We start from the raw sequence: 22,663 nt of genomic DNA on the forward strand, positions 1-22,663 counted from the left end.
TTTTGTTTTAATTATTTTAGCTCCAGTGTATTATTATATATTGTTTTATTTTCATTTTGTTCCTTGTAAAATATAATTTCTCTTTTATTGCATTACACATTGCGTTTTTTATGTTTTTTTTTTCATATTTTTTTGGTTCCTCTCTGTGGGAGTATATAATACAAGCGTCTAGGTACACCTCAACCAAGGTTATTAAATTAAACAGTTTGCCTCGTAACTTGACATTAGCCGCCATATTGCGCGTGATCGTATGGTACTAAGCAGTTTTCAGCTTGTTTACAAATAATCTTATATTGTTTATCGCGTATTAAGTGCATTATAAGACAGTTTTAGTGGACACACTATATTTTTTAGTTTTAGTATACTTAACGTATTAAATTGGTGAACCAGATAAGAATATTATTATTATTATTTAAATAATTTATCAATTTTTTCTTCGAAATAGAAACCTATAACAGCCTATAATGTTCATTATTATTTTTGCTTAGTGATGTGTATGTATAATAAATTATTTCGACTAGTTTTCGATATTTTAACATAAAGTTAAGTAGTAAAAATTAAAACGATTTTCTTTTCGAATACAAGTATTGCCTAAAAAAGTTAAATGTCAGCAAAATTAGAGAGAAATAAATAAAGATTTTATAAAAGAACAATTTAACTTATTTAATTGTTATTATTATTGAACCTTTTGTTTATAGTTATTTTAAATATCTCACTAGCTGACGTCATCGCGCCAAATACTGTGATTGGTCCAAAGTTACGAGGCAACCTGTTTAATATAATAACCTTGTACCGAAACAATATATTCCGGAAAACTACGGGAGAATACGCTTACTCGGTTTTGGGTCGGGTATTTCGCGTGCAATTTAAACAAAAAAGAAATAACCCCAGGGATTGAGTCTTGATTGATATTACAGCTGTAAAAAAAAATCTATATTTGTTGAACTCGACCGCATTACCAGTGGTGCCACAGCTGCTTTTGTAACCAAGTTATAGCTAGGCTTTACTTAGTTCCTCCCAAATACGTTTAAATTAAAACGTATTAATTATTTAAACGTATTTGGTTCCTCCGCAAAAGCATTAAAGTAAGGTTATGGCTAATGCCATTCGCACGTATTGCGCAAGCGCGAGTCTTTCCGGAATTTATTGTTGGGGTGTATCTAGACGCTTCTGTATATAATAATGTTTATCAAATTTATTTTATTATTTTAAATACATTTGTGATGGTATCTGTATATTATTGTGTAATATTTGTATACAAATATAAATATAATATATATTGTATACAAATATTATTGTGTAATATTTGTAGTTTATACAGATACCTGTTTGGAAGAATATTGCACCTTTATTATTTTCTTAGGCTGAATGTAATGAACACGAAGCTACGGCACACAATTCGGACCAACCATATAAATGTGCAAGTTGTTGCATGGATTTTGCCGATCGACTGTTATATTCAGCTCACATGAAAAGCGTTCACAAAAATGATAAACCTTACAATTGTCCTCAGTGCGACAGAACATTTGCTAGAAGATCAGATTTAAGGAAACACACCATCGTACATACAGGTAAAAGAAGTGATGATTATATCTTAAAATCATTTTCCCTTGTCATTTTTATTTAAGTAAAAAATAGCTTAATTTTTATTTCTGTTAATGTATTCTACATGAATCTATTTAATTCCAGTTTTGTCTGTTACTAAAACATAATATGTCAATTTAAACTAAAATAAGAATATTACAATTCGCAATCAATACGATATTATACTGGATGAAAACCAAATCGTTCCACAAACTGCCATTTTACTATTTATTATATTATGCATTTGAAACTTGGTTATATGTCCAATCATTAAAAAATATTTAAGAATCACTTCCGGTTTAACAGGGAGAGGGCACAAGCAATTTAAGTCGCACTCTGTTTTTTATACATTTACGCTTCGTACTACGAGGGCGATACATCCGACGCGACGTTATCAAAAAACACGTTTTCTTATGAAACTTATGAATTAGCTCTGTTATCTATGCTTATGAAAGTGTCCTGCATTACCGACGCAGGACGATTTCATAAAAAAAACGTATGAAAAAACACATATGTCGGTCGAATCGCCCGCGTCGCGCGTTTTCATCGCCCACGTAGGATGAAGCATTAAACTTGTCGCCCATTTGTCGGAACCGAAACGAACCGAAGAGAAACGAAATTTCCGGTCGGTTGCCTCTTGCGCGCTGTCGTAAAGGTTGACATCATAAAGTTGACATTAGTGGCAAACCTAGATCATATATACTTACGTGGATAAGTATGAAAACTGTCGCAAACATATCAACGACTTCCATTTATCTTCTTTTTTTGTTGCGCACGCGGTGCTTCTACTCTATCTATCCTTGTCGAGGACCTATCGTCTGCGCGCCAAATTTGAACATTAATTTTAAACATTTAATTTGTAAAATGCTTATATTTGAACAATAAATTGAATGTTTACTGTTACAAAAATTGAATTATATAAAAAATACATTTAGCCACTCAATATTCTTAGAAAATCTAATCAAAATATATGCATGTGGTTTAATATAAATAAAAGAACAACTGAATACTTTACTTACCTATGAAAAGAAAATTGGGGGACCTTTATATTAGAACTTTCATACACTAAACACTTTCTAGTCATTTTTACGAGTATTTAGAAAGTTCAACGAAAAAAAAAATAGAAATATAGTTGCACAAACTTTAAATTAACTTCTTACTGAACACACTTGCATCCTTGGCTATATAAAAGCGGTCGATAAAAGAGTAATTAATACAATTTTTAAAATAAAAAACGCAAAAAACAAGCGTCGTTACACAATGGAAATATGATTCTGACGTATGTTGACCATATGATCAAAGAATATACCTAGCTAGAAAAAGAATGGACTCTGCCATACTGAAAAATGGTCCTACAGAAGTGGCGCCATCTATTGAGTAGGGCTTGTTTTAAATGGATCGAAGCGCGGGCTTTTTAAATGAGCGTATTTATTGAATTTTACTCTAAAATAATTAAATTTGATTGTTAAATCTTAATTTTTACACAAATTCAACAATACTAATAACAAGTATCGTTGTGATGTGTAAAAAATAAGATTTAACAGTATAATTTATACAATTATTAAATAAAATTAAAGCCAAACATGTGTAAATATTATTTATTATTTAAAGTTTTTATTAAGTCAAATATTTAAACATCGTTTATTATAATAAAACAAGACCAACATAATACGCCCAAAGTTTTGTAAATGGAGTAAATATAAATAGGTACTTAAATGATGGCAAAAATAAAAGACTTACATTATATTTTTAGGGCCACAAACAAAAGGAATTGTCTAATTAAAACACATATAACAAATTATAGTTTGAAAAACGTTTTGATAATCATTTGATAGTATTATGATTGGTGCTATGACAACGACAATATTTTTTGAGAATTTGACAATAGTATGACAATGGCCGTTGGAAACTATGGAAACTACAACAAAATTCTGATTTAACGCCATCTGGCAATAACTAGTAGCAACTTCTTAACCTAAAAATTAATTGCACTACCACCTAGCGCCTGAGGCTGGAACTATTTTATTTGAAATTTCCGTGGAAACGGTGGAACCGCTTTTGCTATTTCACTTTCCCGCCCCTGCATATGATGACAATGAAAAGTTGGTTTCCATAACAATGTATAAATTTGTACTTTCTAAACCGTTTAAAATTGTGATTATTTTGGAAATACTTGCAACTTTTAATGCGCATGCGCAAAGTAAGGTCCTCGAGAAAGGCACACCTATTGAGCATTTCATAAGTGCAATAAAGAAGGTTTGAAAATGGCATGTCGTGATGTTGGAGACATATTTGTTAATGCTAAATAATTTATGGCGTTGATTTATCAACGTAAGTATATATGTATGATCTAGGGTGGAAAATCTCTTTTAAAATGTCTAGGGGTGGCACTAGTAGTCTCGATTTTATTTTTGTTAGCAAAGTTGTGTTTTTATGTGGTTAAACAGCAGTTTTGCAATATTGTGGTTATTCTGTCATCGAAAATATGAACAGACGTCATTTAATGGCAGAGGAAGAAAATCAAGCCATTGGGTTGCTTTTTGGAGGTGCGTGACATATCGATGTGGCTGCTATAATGTCTCGCAAAGTGTAATTTCTCGACTTAATAAACGATTTAATGGGATTGGATCTGTCATGGAATAAGGAGGGTTGCCCAAGATCGACAAATTCTAGAGAGGACCGAGGCTTGCTGAGATGAGCTAGAATTGATCCTACAAGAAACAGCATGTTGCTCAGCCAGGATCCTTTTGTTGTCAGCAGAATTTGTGTTACACCACGAACGGTTCCATACCTATTAAATGAAGCAGGTTTACATTACTATAGCCCTATATAAGATGCCCTCGGTTCACCATAGGTCATAAAGCTCATTGTTTGCTCTGGTGTAATGAAAGAGCGAACTGGATTGACGAGTGGCGTACTGTGATATTCAGTGAGTTGCATAAAATTAATAATTTGCCATTACCCCCGCTCTCTCTAGATTTAAACTGCATCAACCATGTTTGGGACATGATCAGAAGAAACAATTATCGACGAACCTCCTGTTCAGGACCTAAGGTCACTGAGGCGAGTTTTTCTTTATGGGACTTCATTTATGGGATACCTTCGACGAAATTGACTTTAATCATTATTTATTTAATTTTCATTTAATTTTAAGTATGCCTCGCCGACTTGTAGCAGTAATAGCCAGTAGAGATGGAATTGCTCGCTATTAATATACTTTTTTCTTTTTGATAATTATTGTTCGTTACATTAAACAAACTTCTTTTTTTTTCTTTTTGATAATTATTGTTTCGTTACATTATTAGAGAACACCTATAAATTGTAATTAAATTTTTTTTCAGAAAAAAAAACAATGTATTTTGTTTTAGAAAGAGATTTTGAAGTAATTTACGTTAAAAGTAAAATTAAATAAATAAATGCGTTAAAGTAAATACGTTATACAATTTTTTTCGAGAGTTATTTTTTTCTCAGAGAATTCACAATATCCTTAAGTTTATTTACGGAAATTGCACCGATTATTACGGAAATTGCAAATTTTGAACCAACTATAAAATCTAACAACGAACAAGAAAATGGCAGTGTGTGTAACGATTTCGTTGTCACCGGTATACAGGGTGTCAAAAAAATAGTGTATCTAAAGCGGTCCATACATCAAACCAAACCAAACCAAAACAAATTGCGCAACGTTGCGTTGCACAACTGCATCAGCGGCTCATACATTATCAAACAAATTGCGCAACAAAGCGATGCGCAACGTCGCGTTACACAACTGCATCACCCATACACTTGGTCAAATTTTTATCAAACTTTTTATTGAAAGTTGTGCATTGTTCGAGAAACAACCATGAACTCAATTGTCATTGGCTCAATTATTATGGTATGTGCCCTAGATGTTGATGTTACCAAAAAACGAAAAAGAAAACAACGAATTTGGATGAAAAAACTAAAAGAACTAAAATATTGCACAATGAACACACATACACTACACAACGCATTACGCAAACAGTTGCACAAAAGAATTCAAACATTCTTGAAACTTATCAAACAACTGCGCAACGCATCAAACAGGGCCATACATTGGCAACTTGTTGCGCAATTTGTTTGATAATGTATGGCCTGCTTAACTTTGGTGCGATTTAACGATTCTACAGATAAAAGTAAAATAAAAAGTTCCTATGAACATATGCCCTAAAATGCTTCCAGGAGAAGTTACAGCCTTCGAAAGGTTAAATAAAAATAATATATTTTATTTATTTTTAAGAACATTGTTAAACCGTTTTTCCTGAAATTTTGTACTCTTACACACATTTTAATGCCAAAGCAAATGGCAATTGTGAAAAATTCCGTAACAGCCCTGAAAGGGTACTTTCCATTAGGGTAGAAAATACTACTGGTGGTACTTCTTTTATCCTTATAGATACAGTAATTTGAACAAATGATATAAAAAGCTAGGACTTTTTTACGTAAAACAGGTACTCTTCGTTTAGTTCGAAAGGTGAACGGTTCTCAAGATATTTGCGTTTAAAGATTACGATGCATCGATTTTAGTATTAGTGATGTGATAAAATGTAAAGAAATTTTAAATAAATAATTAATCTCCTGATTTCGCTAATGCTAAAATCGATGCATCGGAACCTTGAAACCCATATATCTTAAAAACCGTTCACTGTTTCGAACTAAACGAAGAGAACTTTTTATATAAAAAAGTTCTAGCTTTAATTTTCATTTATTGAAATTACTGTATCTATAAGGATAAAAGAAGTACCACCATTAGTATTGTATTGATTAAAGGTAAGTACCCACGATGAAAATTTGTATGTCATGAGTAAAAAAAATTTCTCTGGTCTCACAATGGAAACACACTTGAGATGTATGAAATATTATCAAAAATCTTATGACACAATATTTCATGAGATATTTGTTTCATGAACAAGTTTCAACGTGTACACGTGATATGCGTCGTTTTTCATTTGAAATATTTGTGTCACTTACTGCACATGAGTTTTATCCTATATAGCACGTTCACTTTACGTCGTGTCTCATGAACAAAAAAATTCAAACAATCGCGAGTGAAGAAATTTTTACCTCTACGTGAAAACCCACCACGAAACAAATGTTTCATGAAATAAAAATTTAATGACATTTTAACTTCATTGTGGACAGCTACCTTAAGAGTGGGTCCTAGGTGGGACCCTCCACTATAGGTACTAACAATTCTAGTAGTACTCTCAACCCTAATGGAAAGTACCCTTTCAGGGCTGTTACGGAATTTTACACTATCGCCATTCGCTTTGGTATTAAAATATGTGTGAGAGTACCAACTTTTAAGAAAAACGGTTGTTCTTAAAAATAAACAAAATGTTTTATTTTTACAGTACGTCTGTTGGATGTGTGTCTATGAAAGGAATGTGGACAAAAAACATTTAAATAAACAACAATATATTTTATACGTCGAATTGACGAGTACGTCACCGCAAATCGCTCCGCCCACTCATTTTATTGGCTACTTGTAAATTTGTCGAATTTTTATTGATGAGACGCGTCGTCTAATTTTTTACGAAAAACATAGAGAGAATATCGTTTCCCCTCTCACGGATACCCCGTAGCTATAGAACGGACAGACGTACTGTATTTAACCTTTCGAGGGCTGTAATTTCTTCGGGAAGCATTTTGGGGCATATGTTCATAGGAACTTTTTGTTTTATTTTTACCAGATCACCCACTGAAGTTAGATACACTATTTTTTGACACACTGTATACATATAATTATTTTTATAATATTGCAGGAGTGAAACCCTATACCTGTACAGTCTGCTTTAAATCCTTTTCGAGAAATACAAATCTTTCTAAACACATGAGAATACATTCCGGGACGAAACCATTTGTCTGTCAAAAATGTCCGAGAACGTTTACATCCAGAGGTGACTTGAACAGACACGCCATGATTCATACTGGTCAAAAACCGTTTAGGTACTATGTGCATCTTTTAATTATTAGGATATATAATTAACATTTGGTTTCTAGGTGTAACTATTGTCATCTGACTTTTGGTAGGAAAGACAAATTACTACGGCATGAAAAACGGCATTGGCCTCAACAGAACGCGGAAGACAAATCACACGAACTTCAACGGCTGCGGGAGAATTTAGATCTTGGAGAATATAATTATGGCCATATAAATAACGACGGTTTTGAAAGAACTGAACCGGAAAGTGACAAACAGGAAGAAAATATGGTATGCGTACTAATTTATTTAGTGGAGATTTTTTTGCGAATTTCAAAAAAAAATGTACTTAGTAATCAATAATCCTTATCTGTCTAATGATATGATAATAATAATTTATAAACACTATCTTCACGTGGATAATTTTGGATATTTATCAATAGTACAGTCAATCTGGCACTGGTCAAGTGGTCCACTGGAAAAGCTTAAATTCAAAAATTTGTACCCACCGTTTTTGAGAAACGGAAAAAAAATTGGATTCGATTTTCTGGCTGAACCGTAGGTCCCACGGAAAATTTTATGGAACAAAAAATGAAGAAAATTGAATTCTCTACATTTTCATCTCTAAGTAACAAATATCTTAAACCTACAGGGGCAAAGTTAAAGGGCGCTACTAAAACGCAGTTTTTTGCATTTTCCTGGGTAAAACCACTTTTTTACTGTCGCAAAGATTTTAAAATTAAAGATCGTAAAAAACCTACTAAATCGATATGTATTTTTTTACGTTTTATTGTTTACGAGATATAACGTTGCCAATGTCGCGGCGCTAGTTTCGAGGACACAGCTGCCGCTCGGCCTATTGTCGTGTCCATCCCTCCAGCACTAACTAGTCGATCAGACTATCAATCGACGTCATTTGACAATGTAGATGCGAGGGTTTTGACGTAGTAAGCAATTTTTTCGTGTGCGGAGTAAAAAGTTTGTCGCTGTAGGTTTTACAGCTTTGCTACTGAAAAATGAAGTTGTAGAGAATTGAATTATTCTCTCCATTTTTTGTTCTATAAAATTTTCTGTTTAGCCAGAAATTAGAATCCAAGATTTTTTTTCAGTTTCTCAAAAAACGCTACCTACAGCGCACCTAACAAAATCTAAAAAAAGGAAAGAGAATATTAATATATATATATATATATATATATATATATATATATATATATATATATATATATATATATATATATATATATATATATATATATATATATATATATATATCCTCACTTTGAGTGAACATCGTAATCCGCGAAGGTAACTTTGCGGTTACCTTCGCGGATTACGGCGAAAGTAACTTTGCAGTTATTTCGACCGTCATTGATTTCATGAAAGTTGAATACACATTGTGAGAATGAATGCAATATATCTCATAAACAGTAAAACGGTAAATTTTACACGTCAGTTTGATAGGTTTTTATATGCTCTTTACTTTTAAAAACTTTGCGACAGTAAAAAAAAGGTTTCACTTAAAAAAATTAATAAAACTGCGTTTGAGTGACGCGCCCTCTAACTTTGTCCCTGTAGGTTTTAGAGGTTTGTTACTTAGAGATGAAAATGTAGAGAATTTAATTCTCTTCATTTTTTGTTCAATAATTTTTTATAGGGATACGAATTTTCGAATTTAAGCTTTTCCAACGGACCACTTACGATTGGCAAAGTATGAAAGCGGGGGTAATTTGATGGGAGTCTAGACCTTTTTTAATGCCAGATTGGCTGTACTACAACTAAAAAGTCATAAAATAATAAATAAAAAGTAAAAAAAAGGAATGCAGTCCGCTTCTAGTACAAAAATTACCCAGATAAGAAAGGTCCGTTATTTACTGTAAAGGTTAAAGAAATTATACCTCGTCCAGAAAACGGCCATTTATTGAAATTACTTCTCCCAAGAAGAAAAAAAACAAGTTGCCAGACAGAGTCAGTCAATATACTTTAATACTTTATGGGATATTAAAATATATTAAGATAACAAGACATGCAATATACGAATTTTTAATCCATCTCTTATCTGACTGGTCGGGCAATATTTTCTATATTTTTAATGTGTTTTTTACCACTTTAGATTTTATATTATATATTTTTATTTTCTTTCTATTAAGAATTTATTACTATTAACAACGAGAGAATATACAGGGCGGTTTACGGCCATGGTACGTTAGACGTTTATCGGGAACTTGTGATAGGATTTTTTTTTTAATTTCTCGATTTTTGCATTAAGGCACCTATCTTTCACCTATCAGTCTATCTTTCTAAATTATTTTTAGTGTTACAGTTGTGCCTCTTCATACTAAAAGTGGTAATATCTTTGTTATTTTAAATGGAACATCTGGCATATTATTACATTTTTTCGAAACTACTTTCAGTTGGTCATTTTTCTATGACCTCATCATTTTTCTATTACACTAACCTATAACTATTGCTGACAGTTTTCGAGATCAAAAATAAAACATGTGTAAAATTGGCAAAAACATGATCTTGAATAAGTGTTGGTTAAATCATAAGCGGCATATCGAAAGCTGAAATTTAGTTTATAGGTTAAGGAAAGTCGACATATTCGGTCTGTCTAAATCATACAATTAAATTGTTGTTTCTTCGGTTGTACTGGACACGTCGCGTCGCAATTATTCCATTAGAGCAGGGTTTCTTAAAGTGTGGTCCATAGCTTCTTAGGGGTCCATCGCATGTGTATCAGGGGCCCGCGGTCCGCATTACGCCAGTTAACTGTAAACATATTTATTAAGAAAAGAAATAGTGTAGGGCGGCGAATTCAGTAGGTATTTAATCACTAAACACTACGCGATGCGCGTAAGGATCAAAAATACAAAGTTGAAGCTGTTCCCTTATCAAACCATGATATTAATTCTAGAATAAATGTTGATAATAATGTCGTCAAATGTTTTACAAGTTGTTGAAGAATTAATTGCTTCACCGTTTCCATTCAGCATTCAATTGGATGAAAGCACCGATGTGCCACAATGTAGCCAACTCTTGATATTTGTCCGTTACCTACAACAAGACACACGTAGTATTAAAGAAGAGTTTTTTTTTGCAATTCGCTTTTGGAGACTACAAAGGCTTCAGGGGTTTTTGAAATGACGAAAAGGTTTTTCAACGAACAAAATATATGCTTGCTTCATCCACGTTACCGTAGATGGTGCTAAGATGGCTTAGGTAGGGTATATATAATAAATAAACAAAAATACGAGTAGCAAAAATAGGGGCCAAAAAAACCCTACATATATGCTTATTCTCTGCATTAAGTTCATCAGACTGAAGGGAACAGCCATTCGGCGACCGGTTTCAATACGGAGCGGAACAAAATATAGACTTGGTAACACTACCAAGTTTAGTCTGCACCGATGGAGCTCCCGCAGTGCATGGTAACGTCTGGTTTCGCGACTTTGGTCAAGAAAGAGATCCCTCATGTCATAATAACTCATTGTGTCTTATATCGACATGCCATGGTTTCACGGACTTTACCTACATTTCTGGAGGAAGTTATGTCTACATGTGTCAAAATAATTAACTTCATCAGAGCAAGAGCCTTAAACCACCGCGGCACCGCCTGTTTAAAAGACTTTGTCAAGAAATGGGGTCAGAATATGAAGTACTGCTTTACTACACAGAAGTTCGTTGGCTCTCAAGGGGACAGGTCTTAAAGCGATTGTTTGAGTTGGGAACAGAAGTGTTACTTTTTATAAAAGATAAAAGGAAATTCACTGTCTGAATATCTTTAGAGCGAAGATTTTGAACGGGGGCTAGCGTATTTGGCAGATATATTTACTCAATTGAATGAGATTAACTTGTCTCTTCAGGACTCTGCGATAACCATCGTAGATGCATTTCAACGGTTGAAAGGTTTCATATATAAACTGCCACATTGGAAATGGATGGTGGAATCTGGTAACTTTGCAAATTTACCGATGTTTGAAGAGTACAAGGCGACGGCAATACGATATCAAAAATGCTACAGAAAGAGGTGTCTAAGCATTTGGATACATTGATAACTTCTTTTGAACGCTACTTTAACTTCGACATTCGCATAATATCAGCGATGAAGATCTCACTAAAGATGACTTAATCGGTATGAGATCAAAAGAAATTTTGAAAGCTGAATTTCATGCAAAAGATCTTGGCGAGTTTTGTTGTTCTTTAAGTCAAACTTACCCTCTTCTTGTCAAGCGAGCTATGTCCGTTCTGATACCATTTGCTACTACGTACCTTTCCTCTAGGGAGGGTTCTCGGTTGTCCGTTCTGATACCATTTGCTACTACGTACCTTTCCTCTAGGGAGGGTTCTCGGTTCTGATCTCAATAAAAACAAAAAGTCGCAACCGATTGAATGTCGCAGATGATATGCGCCTTGCCTTGCCGAAGATAACCCCACAATTTAACGTTCTCATTGAGGCTAAACAGCAGCATCCTTGTCACTAATTTACTAGTGTGCGTGTAATAAATCTACTAAACGTTCTCTTTTTATGTAAATAAGGCTTTTTTTATTTTCCTCTATTATTTCTGATAGGGGTCCGTGGAATTGTACAAATTGCGAAAGCGGTCCGTGACTGCAAAAAGTTTAAAATACCCTGCATTAGAGGATCGAAGAACTGTTAATGCTGAATGGTATACAACAATTTGTTTGCCAAAGATCTTCGATGAAGTAAGGTGAAAAATATATATGAACAGAAAACGTCATATCATTCTTCATCACGACAATGCCAGCTCCCGTAAAGCATGTCAAACAACTGAATATTTGAAGGAGAAAAACATCTAATTAATGTTTCCCTTACCCTTATTCACCCGATTCATCGCCTAATGACTTTGGACAGCGATTTTCATCACCTCAAGAAGCTGTTTGAGTTTTTCAAAACAATGTTTCTACGATATCAACTTCAGAGTGGAAAAAATGTTTCCAAAATTGGTTTGAGCGCATGCAAAAATGTATAGACCTTAGTGCTAATATTTCTAAATGCAATAAAACACTTTGTTTCGAACTTGTTTGTTTCTGTCACTTTTTGTAAAAATTTAAAAGGCAACCTACGTATCAGAAAAAACTTTCCTCGGAACTTACGACCGAGAAAAATCAAAGATTTTCCTTCATTTAAGTAAAAACAATCTTCGGATTGTCACGAGGTTTCTAACAGGAAACCGTCTCCTCAACGAAAATCTAAGTAGGTTGAAACTGAGGAACAACGGCGAATGCAGATTCTGAGGGAAAAATACAAAACACCTTATCACTGAGTGCGCCGAGACGACGCGCGACGACCGTTCGTGCCATGAACTTTGATGGCTGATGTCGAGGATGGAGAGCTGGCCTCTGTGGAGCCGTACTCAGGTACTATTTTGTGCGAGAAAACCTAAAAACAAAGATTTTAAGACAAAATAATTATAGCGGAGGTCGACATTGTTGATGGTTGTTTTCATTTGTTTCAACAGATTTACAGCTTTTAAAAAGTTTAAACAATTAGCAATTGACTGTTTATCTTTTAAGTTTTCTCCGTATGGTCTCACAAGATTAAACAAGTGTCTTTGGGGTTCATACCTTGGGCAAACACAAACAATGTGTTCGACTGTCAGTCTAACCTGACAATCCGCACACAGAGGTGCATCTTCTCCAGTAAGTAGGTGTTTGTGCGTCAGTGCGGTATGACCAATGCGAAGTCTGTGAGTCTTGATTAAACTAGTTCGATCTAAGCCAATATGTATATATTTACTATAAGCCAGTGGCTTTATACTATATATAAATTCTTGTTTAGATTTTGCCACCTATGTTGCCATTCGTTCAGAATAACAGATTTTAGATAAATTTGATAATCGGAATGTTTAACCATCAACTACATCTTCTGAACTGGCTTCCTGTGCAGCATTATCCACTTTTTCGTTACCAGCTATTCCCACATGGCTTGGAACCCACAATAATGTGAGTTTATAACCTCTCCTTGTTAGATCATCAATCAATATTTGGATATTTTGAGTCATAGGGTCTTTAGTAAATATATCTAAGAGACTTTCTAAAACACTCTTTGAGTCACAAACAATTAGACATTTAGAGGGGCCATTCGAGGAGGTAAGGAAAAGAAGAGCCTGCCAAAGTGCATATTGCTCTGCATAATAAATTTTGGAGATATTACTTAAGGTCCAAGAAAAAACCTTGCCCTCGGTAGCGAAAGCGCATCCGATGCCATCATTGGTTTTGGATCCATCAGTGTAGATGACGAAATTTACATTCTCTCGATTCTTTATATCGAGGAAGCTCTGCTGCCAGTGTTTATTTGAGATTTCACCTTTTTTAAATTGCGCCAGTTCGAAATTTACTACAGGCGGAGAACACTTCCAAGGAGGAATTTCACTTTACTCAAGGCGTAATAATTGAGGTGGGTCTACTTCCCTAATTCTCAGATACTCCCTATACCTTCCAAAAGCTGATCTACTGAAGGGGGGATGGTTTTCAGCCTCTCTCATACATATGTTATTAAAAGGATGTTGCTCCAGGGCTAATATTTTTGTTATGTAATTTGACAACCGTATTTTTCTTCGATCTTCTAAAGAGGGCATGTTTGCTTCACAATACAAACCTTCAACGGGGCTTGTTGGGAATGCACCCAAACAGTACCTCAAGGCCGCATTGTGAATACTGTTTAGTATGTTTAAGCTAGATTTGCAGGCTGATCCATAGACAGCACAGCCGTAATCAATTCGTGACAAAATTAGTGACTGGTATAAAGTGAGAAGCATTTTTGGTTCTGCACCCCATTTTGTGTGAGACAGAACTTTAAGAATATCTAGGGATTTCATGCATTTTTGTGTAAGTGATAATATGTGCTGTTTCCATGTATGCGTAGAGTCAAATATTATGCCAAGAAATTTTATTGTTCTAGGACATCTAATAGGTGTTTCTTCTAAATACAGTAGTGGGTCATAATGAGGTCTTCTAAGTCTACAGAAATGCATACAGTTTGTTTTCTCCTCGGAGAAAGTAAAACCAACTGATCTGGCTTGTTTGCAAATTTGATTTATTGATGGCTGCATCTTACGTACGATATCACCAATTGTTTTACCTGAGAAGACAATCGCTAAGTCATCAACGTATAGAAACTTAGTTACATCACTATGTAAGTTGTCGGCTATTTCATTAATAGCCAATCCGAACAATGTGCAACTCAGTGTAGACCCCTGTGGTACTCCGTTCTCCAAGTCCTTTTGGTAGATAAAAAATGACCGAGACGAACATAAAAAGAGCGATTTGTTAAAAAGGAAGAGACAAATTCGGGTAAGTTTCCTCTCAGGCCATATTTGTGCAAATTTTTTAAAACACCATATCTCCATGTCATATCATATGCCCCTTTAAGATCAAAGAAGACAGCGACCATGTGGTCTTTTTCTTCGAAGGTTTTCTGTATGTGATGATCTAGCATTACAAGATGGTCAATTGTTGACCTGTTTTTACGAAAGCCTGACTGATAAGGTTTCAGAATATTATTACGTTGATCAATGCTTATTCAAGATCATGTTTTTTTCAATTTTACATATATTTTATTTGTTATCTCGAAAACTATAAGAGATGGTATAGGTAAGAATAACAGAAAAATTATGAGATGTGAAAGTAGTTTCCTAAAATGTAATAATATACTGGGTGTTCCATTTAAAATAATAAAGATGTTGCTACTTTTCAAATGATCCGACAACACTGTAACGCTGAAAATATTTTAAATAGAGGTGTCTTTATGTAAAAATCCAGATTTTCAAAAAGATCTATTACCGGTTCTCCATAAACGACTAACGTACCATCATTAAGTTAGCATTAAATGGCGCAGGATAAAAAAAACGGCGTCATAAAATTACCATTGATAATATTTTCTATTTAATTTTACATATAAAATGACAGCGATCTCCATTTTTAAACCAACTTTGATACCATTTTTTTCAATATTCACCGTTTTAGAACTCTATTCACCGTTTTACAGCCTATGCGCAGATGAAAAAGTTGCCGCATATTTTCTTTTGCGCATGCGTATCACAGTTTTAGGATAGTTCTGAATCCGTAATGATTATTAACGGCATTTTAGTAAGCTACCGTTTAACGGCAGTAAGTACAGCCTAAATTTAATATTAAATGAGTTGAGATTTTTTGTTTGTTGAGATTTTTTTGTGCATTTAATAATAATAATACCATAGTCTGCTCAGCAATATAATTGTATAACATTAGGGCTGCGTTCAGGTATTGAGTATTTGTTTGATCTTGTTCCACTATATTAAAGTTATATTAGGATGTCTCTCGATCTCTATAAGAACAACTTTTATTTTAGAACGATGAAGGACGTAAATTTTATGTCCGGAGTGCATCTAGCCTGAATATCTGAACGCAGCCTAGGGTTGTCTGTCGTTTGACATTAAAAATTATATCTGTCGTTCTTGCGACGCGACGTACTCTATTGAATATGACTGTACGATTCATTTTTGTATGATCAAGAGGATTTTGACTTTGGCAGTTAAACATATTCTAATGTAAATTGTTTATCTCTCATCATACAAAGCATAATTTATTATTAGCACATTTATATATAATAATAATAATAGCTCCCGTATATAGCGTTTGACGCCTTGGGAGTAGCAAGGTACAGCTTGCCATACTAGAGCCGTTCGGTATACAAGGAAGGTAATGTGGCTAGCACTACGCTTCAACCGCCTATTATTACCTCAGGATTGTGAATCCCAAGTACTCATTTAAGGCTGAGTCGACCTAGGTACCCAAACTATTTTTATTTTAATAAAAATAGTCTGCTGATGAAATGCCGGGTGTGGGATGCGAACCCAGTACCTTGAGATTGGTAGACGAGAGCCTGTACCTCTAAGCCACCGGGCACCATACATTTATATATAATCATAAAATTAATGATCACCACATTATATAATGTAATTATTAAATTAATTAATTTATTGAATATTTACTTATTGTATATTGCTATAAGTATTCCCAGCAGGGAAAATTCGCAGCCGGATTATTTAACCTCTTTCTTGGCATAACTAACCTTAACCGAAATAATTACATATCCAAAATTTGTACAATCTATTTCCAGTGATTTAACTATCTATTAAAACCATTAAAACCCAATAATTTGCTTTTATAATAAATATTATTGTAGGTTATTAATTTGGATCCATTTAATCATAATGAATTCGGCAGTGAAACTAGTTTACCACGTGGGAGCGTATCCGAAAATGAACCAAAAGAAAACGACTTACCCGGCATTCCAGATCACATTAAAGACGAATTTAAAGTAATAGTACACAAAAGATAGAATTTCTTATTCTTACAATTTTTAATTTTTATTATAGACGGAAGATTCTTTATTCGACACTTCAAGGGACCATGTAACAGGCGAAAGTTTTTCAAGTGAGACGGACGGGCATGAGAAGCCTAACTCGGAGAGTCCAGGACTACCTTACAAATGTACGCATTGCCCTAAAAGATTTTCTACCCCTGACAACCTAAAATATCACATGGCTAGGCATACAGGTACAGTTAATAATTTTATTACTGGAATTTATTTTTCTTCCTGTAATCTTCTGGAAATTATACCCCAGTCAAAATAAACAAAAAAAAGGGGGTTAAATAACAATAAGCATTCGCATAGAACTGAAAATTGGTACAGGTCTTAAATACACTATTATAAATGATATCTGAAAAATTCCCACCCCTCCCACGTCTGCTAAAAAATTATTCACGGTTAAAAGTCAAAAATATGTTTTTTTTTTGTTTTTTTCTCCTAAACGGTAAGCGCTATCGCAAAAGTACCTTAAACAAATGTTGTAGAACATAAAATTTTCTACAATAATGGTTCTTATACTTTTTTCTTACGAACCACCATTCCTGAGATATGGCGATTTCAAAAGTTTAAAAACTCGTAATTTTCATAATATGCACACATTTCTACCTGTGAGGTAGTGTATTCGACGCGTTTTTTTTAACGTGGTTTCCCCTGTAGGCTTAGTCCACGATCTATTGTGATTAAGTTTTATTACACATTATACTATTAATTTTAAAAAACGGTGCTCTTGGTAATGATTATAGTCGAACGGATTATTGTTGATTTTGGGAGAATTTTAATCTTTTGGGAGAGTGGTAATCTTCAAATGATACTTCAACAGTAATGTATGCTCAGACGTATTCAAAAAGATTGACTCTTCTCCACAAGTCATCATCACAAGTGGAATTCGCTTGCTTTTTACTATACAGGGTGAGTTTCCTACGATGTTCTCTATGGGTATATCGGAAACTACTGGAGATAGAGAGTCGGTTAAACGGGGAAAGAATTGCAGTTTTGTAGGGTCATAAATATGCGCCTTTCAGATTTTTGAAAAAGTTCATGGCTTACTAGATATTTAGAAAAAAACAAATTTCGGCTATTTTAAAAATTGTCCCTGATTCCATTATAAGCTATTTTAGACAAAAAGTTTTCAGATAAAAGTTGTAGATAATCACATCCTTAATGAGATTGTGTCCTCCTTTTTTTTCTAAAGCCTGTCATTTTTGACATTTGACACAAACATATGTTTTTTTAAATGGAAACCATAGTTGGCCATGACTTTATAAAAAGTGCCATTTTTTAAGCTTTTCAGCGATATAAGCTATAATATGTTTTCTTCGAAAAATTATCGAGTTATAGCCAATTCTTATCATTTTTAAATAATTTCACTTAATTTTTACCTTTTTTAAATAATTTCACTTTTCATTTAATTCGCGGACGGTCCGCGCGGACGCTCCGGTCCATCTGAAAGTGCTGTTAGTAGCTTCACTTATCTTCAAATACTTTTTGTCTACGGATTTGGCCGAATTGCTGCGTAAAGGAGGACGCGCACTGAATCGACTCGGACTGGTCGACTCGACTTAGAACTATCGTCAGGTTTTGGTATACCGGGTGCGTCTCAAAAGTGTATCACCCCTATAACTTTTATTTTTAAAATTAAAAAACGGGATTTAGTATGTTAGTACATATGTAACATAAATTAGGATTGAATAACGTATTCAATTGTTTTCGGTACTTCCTGTTTCACCGGAAATGACTGCAACTCTTTATTTTTAAAAGGTATTTTTTTACTCTATGCGGTAGAAAATGACACTCTGAATAAAGTGTCTTTTCACATTCTCGCTAAAAACAAAATCATATTTTAAATTTCAATCTAGAGTGCCATGGCTGTGTTAAACACTAATTTTTAATCAAGGAGCCTTGGAAAAATAGATTTGATCGTCTAATCTTTTTCGTGTCTTGTTCTGGACAGTTAAAAGATGTACAAATCGTATTTTTAATCATATCTCAAATCAGTTTTTATCAAAAAAATATATGCTCCCGGGTTAACTGGACTGGATTGGATAAAATCACGTAGAATTTTCTATAACGGATATTTGGGTTGCAGAGATCTATCGTTAATGCTTGTAAACAAATTGACTATGAAGTAGTCAATTTGTTTGAAAAGTAATAGTTTACTTTTTATATACGATTAATACGATAAAAACGATTAACAAAAAACGGTACAAACAGAGCTCCAGCAAGTCAGTTTCAAAAAGATTTATCTTAAGTCATTTCTAAAATCAAAATGATTTAAATCAAGTCAATTTCAATATAAAGTTTAAATTAAGCTTTTGACTTAAATAATTTTCTTTCAAGTCAAGTCATTTCGTAGACTTAAAATGAATATAATGTAATATAAGCCGTTTTTATAACTAAAGTCGAGTTAATAAGTCAAAATGACTTAAATCAAAATAATTACCGTCAAGTCAAGACAGCCAAAATTCTATTTAAGCACTATTTTTAGCCGACCATACCAATAGGTATGGTAGGCTATTAGGATCGGCAAAAAGTTTTTTTTAATTTCACTCAAAATGAGTTACTTGGGTCATAAATATCTGTCCGTCTGTAACACGATAACTCAAAAACCGCTGAACCGATTTTGTTTTGTTTTGATTGGTGGGGGTTGGTAAGGGGGTATGGGAGGGGGTTAAAAATTTAAAAAATCGTAACTCCAAAATTACAGTAGCTAACGAAACGCGGTTTTCAAATTAAGATTAGGAATAATATTTACAACAAAATTTGTAATAACATCAAAATCTGTCAAAGTCGCAGTTTTCGAGATATTAACATATTTTAGTATGGGCGGCTATGCGTGCCTCCCGGTGCCAATTTTTTAATGTTAATATAAATTTTCTTGTATTACCGATTGACCGATTTCCTTATTATCTATATGATTAATTTATTGTTGATACAAATTAGACTAAAATCCCTGCTAAAACCACATAAAATAAAACGGTTAATTTTCAGAATAATTACAAACACAAAAATGTGTTATATAAAATTTATCCGATTTTGTAGCACTTCATATATATTTCCATTACAGGATTAGATGTCATCGAATACGCTGTAATCGATGGACATGTCATGTCCATATCCATTAAAAATTGATTATATGTTTTGATCACTATTTAATATGTCATTGGCTAAGCGTTTGAAGATTTTAAGGTACTCTTCAATATATTTGTGATCGATTTCTTTCGTGCGTCTTGCGGGCTACATAACGTAGTTGGAGATTCACTTGAAACACAACAGACCACTACACACGCGTAACACGATAAATAATCAAAACCGGTTCCGAAAATCAAACTTTTTATTTGCTCCAGGTATTGAGTGTTTAAAATTGTATCATAAAATTATATAAAAATCTGACTTTAGTCTTTTATAAAAAGATTTAAATCTTTTTAGCGACTTAACTCTTTTCTAAAATGACTTAAATATTTTACGATTAAGGCCTTTTTTAATGACTTAATTATTTTTCTACAAATGAAAAGCTTTAGAAAAAATCGGAGAACGCAGACTCATTAAGGATGTGAATATCTACAATTTTTATCTGAAAACTTTTCGTCTAAAATAGATAAAAAAAGCCATAAACTTTTTCAAAAATCTGAAAGGAGCATATGTTTGTCCTCACAAAACTGCAACTTCTTTCCCCATTTGACCGATAGTTACCATATAGTTTCCGAGATACCCATAGTAGAAAACTTATCCTGTATGTGCACGTCAAGTTTTCCAACAGCTTGTCAAAAATATCTAGGTGTTAATCCTTAATCTTTTAGTATCAATGTGAATATTTAAAAAAAAACAATACCGACCGAGCCCCTCAGGCCCAGTCCGACCCTGCTGTCAACAATCTGCCGAATTTTTTCTGATGGCGGAAAATATTTTGGTTAATAATTTTGATTAAAACTATGACACTAAAACTATGTGACACCTGTTTCGCTTATACGAGCATCATTAGACAAAATACTAAAATAACAGCACATACACGTTTACATTTTACATATTAAAACAACACGCTTTAGTGTTATTTTAATACGTAAAATAATCTATGAATTTTAATAAACATAGTGAAATTAACATTAATGAAATCAACATATATTTTTATTTTTAGGTATTCGACCTTTTGCATGTCATATATGCAACAAAACGTTCATTAGGAAAAGAGAATTGGATAGACACGTAGTGACTCATACGGGCGTCAAACCTTTCAAGTGCCCAAAATGCCTCAAAAGTTTTGGAAGGAAAGACAAATTGGTTAGGCATATGCGCATTCACGACAGGCGGGACGGATTCCAAATGAAAAAAATGTTTGGAGGACAAGATAAATTTAGGAAACCCATATTCTTACAGCAGCAACAACAGCAGCAGCAGCAACAGAAGAACGACTAATATTATATAGTTACCAATATTTAAATTTCGTTTTACTTTATTTTGTTGATATTTTATATAGATGAAATATCGTTAAGAGTGCCTCAAAAATATATTTTTTGTTCTGGACTTATTTCTACTACTTATAGACCAAATAGTTAGTTGTTTTAAATTATTGTTATATTTTTTTCTGTGAGAGTAAAAGATATTTTTTTGTAAATTTTATATTGAAAGGTTGTGTAGAATAAATTTTATATTCTCTTTATTACTTCATTTATTACCCATATATTCTATGCACTTCAATCCAAATTTTTTATTAGATATTTTCTACGTCTCATCATGTCGTTCATCAAGATTGACACTTCAAACAACCAATGGGAGCTGTGCTAAATTTAAAATTCACAGCTGTTGTACAAATCTCATTGGTTCTTGTGACGTGTCGCCAGCGATTATCTTTATGTGCTAATTTATATAATACCGCTAAATCGCTTAGCAGCTGATGCGGCTTATACAATATCCTTCCTTCTTTCGTGATTTATATATTCGTACTATTTTTTCCTTTTTGACGTAATATTACGTCTACAGTATGTCCTCGGATTGTCTTTACAAGAGGAAAAAAACTTTTTTAATATCGAGATTTTGAGAAAAGTGCATTCTTCATAAACATTTTTGCTCGTTCTAAAATGGTTAATACAGTTTATACTTTTTCAAATTTCCATACCGTTTTAACAAAAAACTAGTTTTTAAAACTAGTTTATAATCATCTGCTGATGATGCTAACATGGTTAGCGAAACGCGCGTCCAGTGTAAAAGTAAAAGTGTTTTGGTGTATTGGGGTGATTTAGTGTTTTTATTTTGCTGTGTAACACCAAAGGTTCCAACCCTCAACTGTAATTTTAGAGGAAATTAAAAAAATCATGAAAATATATTTGAATTCCTATTTGACTGGCCTATACAGGGTGTCCCAGGCTGAGCGTGCATTAGAAGTGTCTAGAGAACCACAATATCTAGATCGGAGATTTTTTGCACATCATTGTTTTACAACGAGATCTATCGATTAAAAATATTTTCATTATTGCGGCACTTCCGGAAATACCGGAAGTTGACTATAACTTTCTTATTTTAAATGGCCGCCCCTATTTTTTATTACATACTTACACTCTCCGTAAAATTCTATGAATATTGATGTTAAACACTCTATATCTAACATTAACCGTTTTTGAGAAAAAAAAATATTTAAAATTTTTGGACGAAAATAATTACCTGTCAAACAAATTTGTATAGCCTAAAAGTCAAACTTAGTGATTGCTACAGCTACTGTGACATAAAGAGAAGACATGTAGCTATCTATTTCAAAAATTAAATTGTTCAAA

At 33.4% G+C, this 22,663-nt stretch overlaps 1 protein-coding gene across 2 annotated transcripts in view; it reads left to right on the forward strand.

The window, feature by feature from the left end:
- The window catches only part of LOC115891341 (zinc finger protein Xfin), a 40,801-nt gene extending 19,246 nt beyond the window's left edge, over nt 1-21,555 (forward strand). For both annotated transcript variants that reach the window (XM_030911797.1, XM_030911792.1), the window contains exons 4-9: nt 1,364-1,571; nt 7,371-7,554; nt 7,609-7,819; nt 16,716-16,850; nt 16,909-17,089; nt 21,034-21,555. In XM_030911797.1, the coding sequence (XP_030767657.1) occupies nt 1,364-1,571; nt 7,371-7,554; nt 7,609-7,819; nt 16,716-16,850; nt 16,909-17,089; nt 21,034-21,311 (1,197 nt within the window). In that variant the 3' untranslated portion in view covers nt 21,312-21,555. The remainder of the gene's footprint in view (nt 1-1,363; nt 1,572-7,370; nt 7,555-7,608; nt 7,820-16,715; nt 16,851-16,908; nt 17,090-21,033) is intronic.
- The last annotated feature ends 1,108 nt before the right edge of the window (nt 21,556-22,663 follow it).

This window comes from Sitophilus oryzae, unplaced genomic scaffold (genome assembly GCF_002938485.1).
Source record: "Sitophilus oryzae breed Bouriz unplaced genomic scaffold, Soryzae_2.0 scaffold_1179_pilon_pilon, whole genome shotgun sequence".
Taxonomy (NCBI): domain Eukaryota; kingdom Metazoa; phylum Arthropoda; class Insecta; order Coleoptera; family Curculionidae; genus Sitophilus; species Sitophilus oryzae.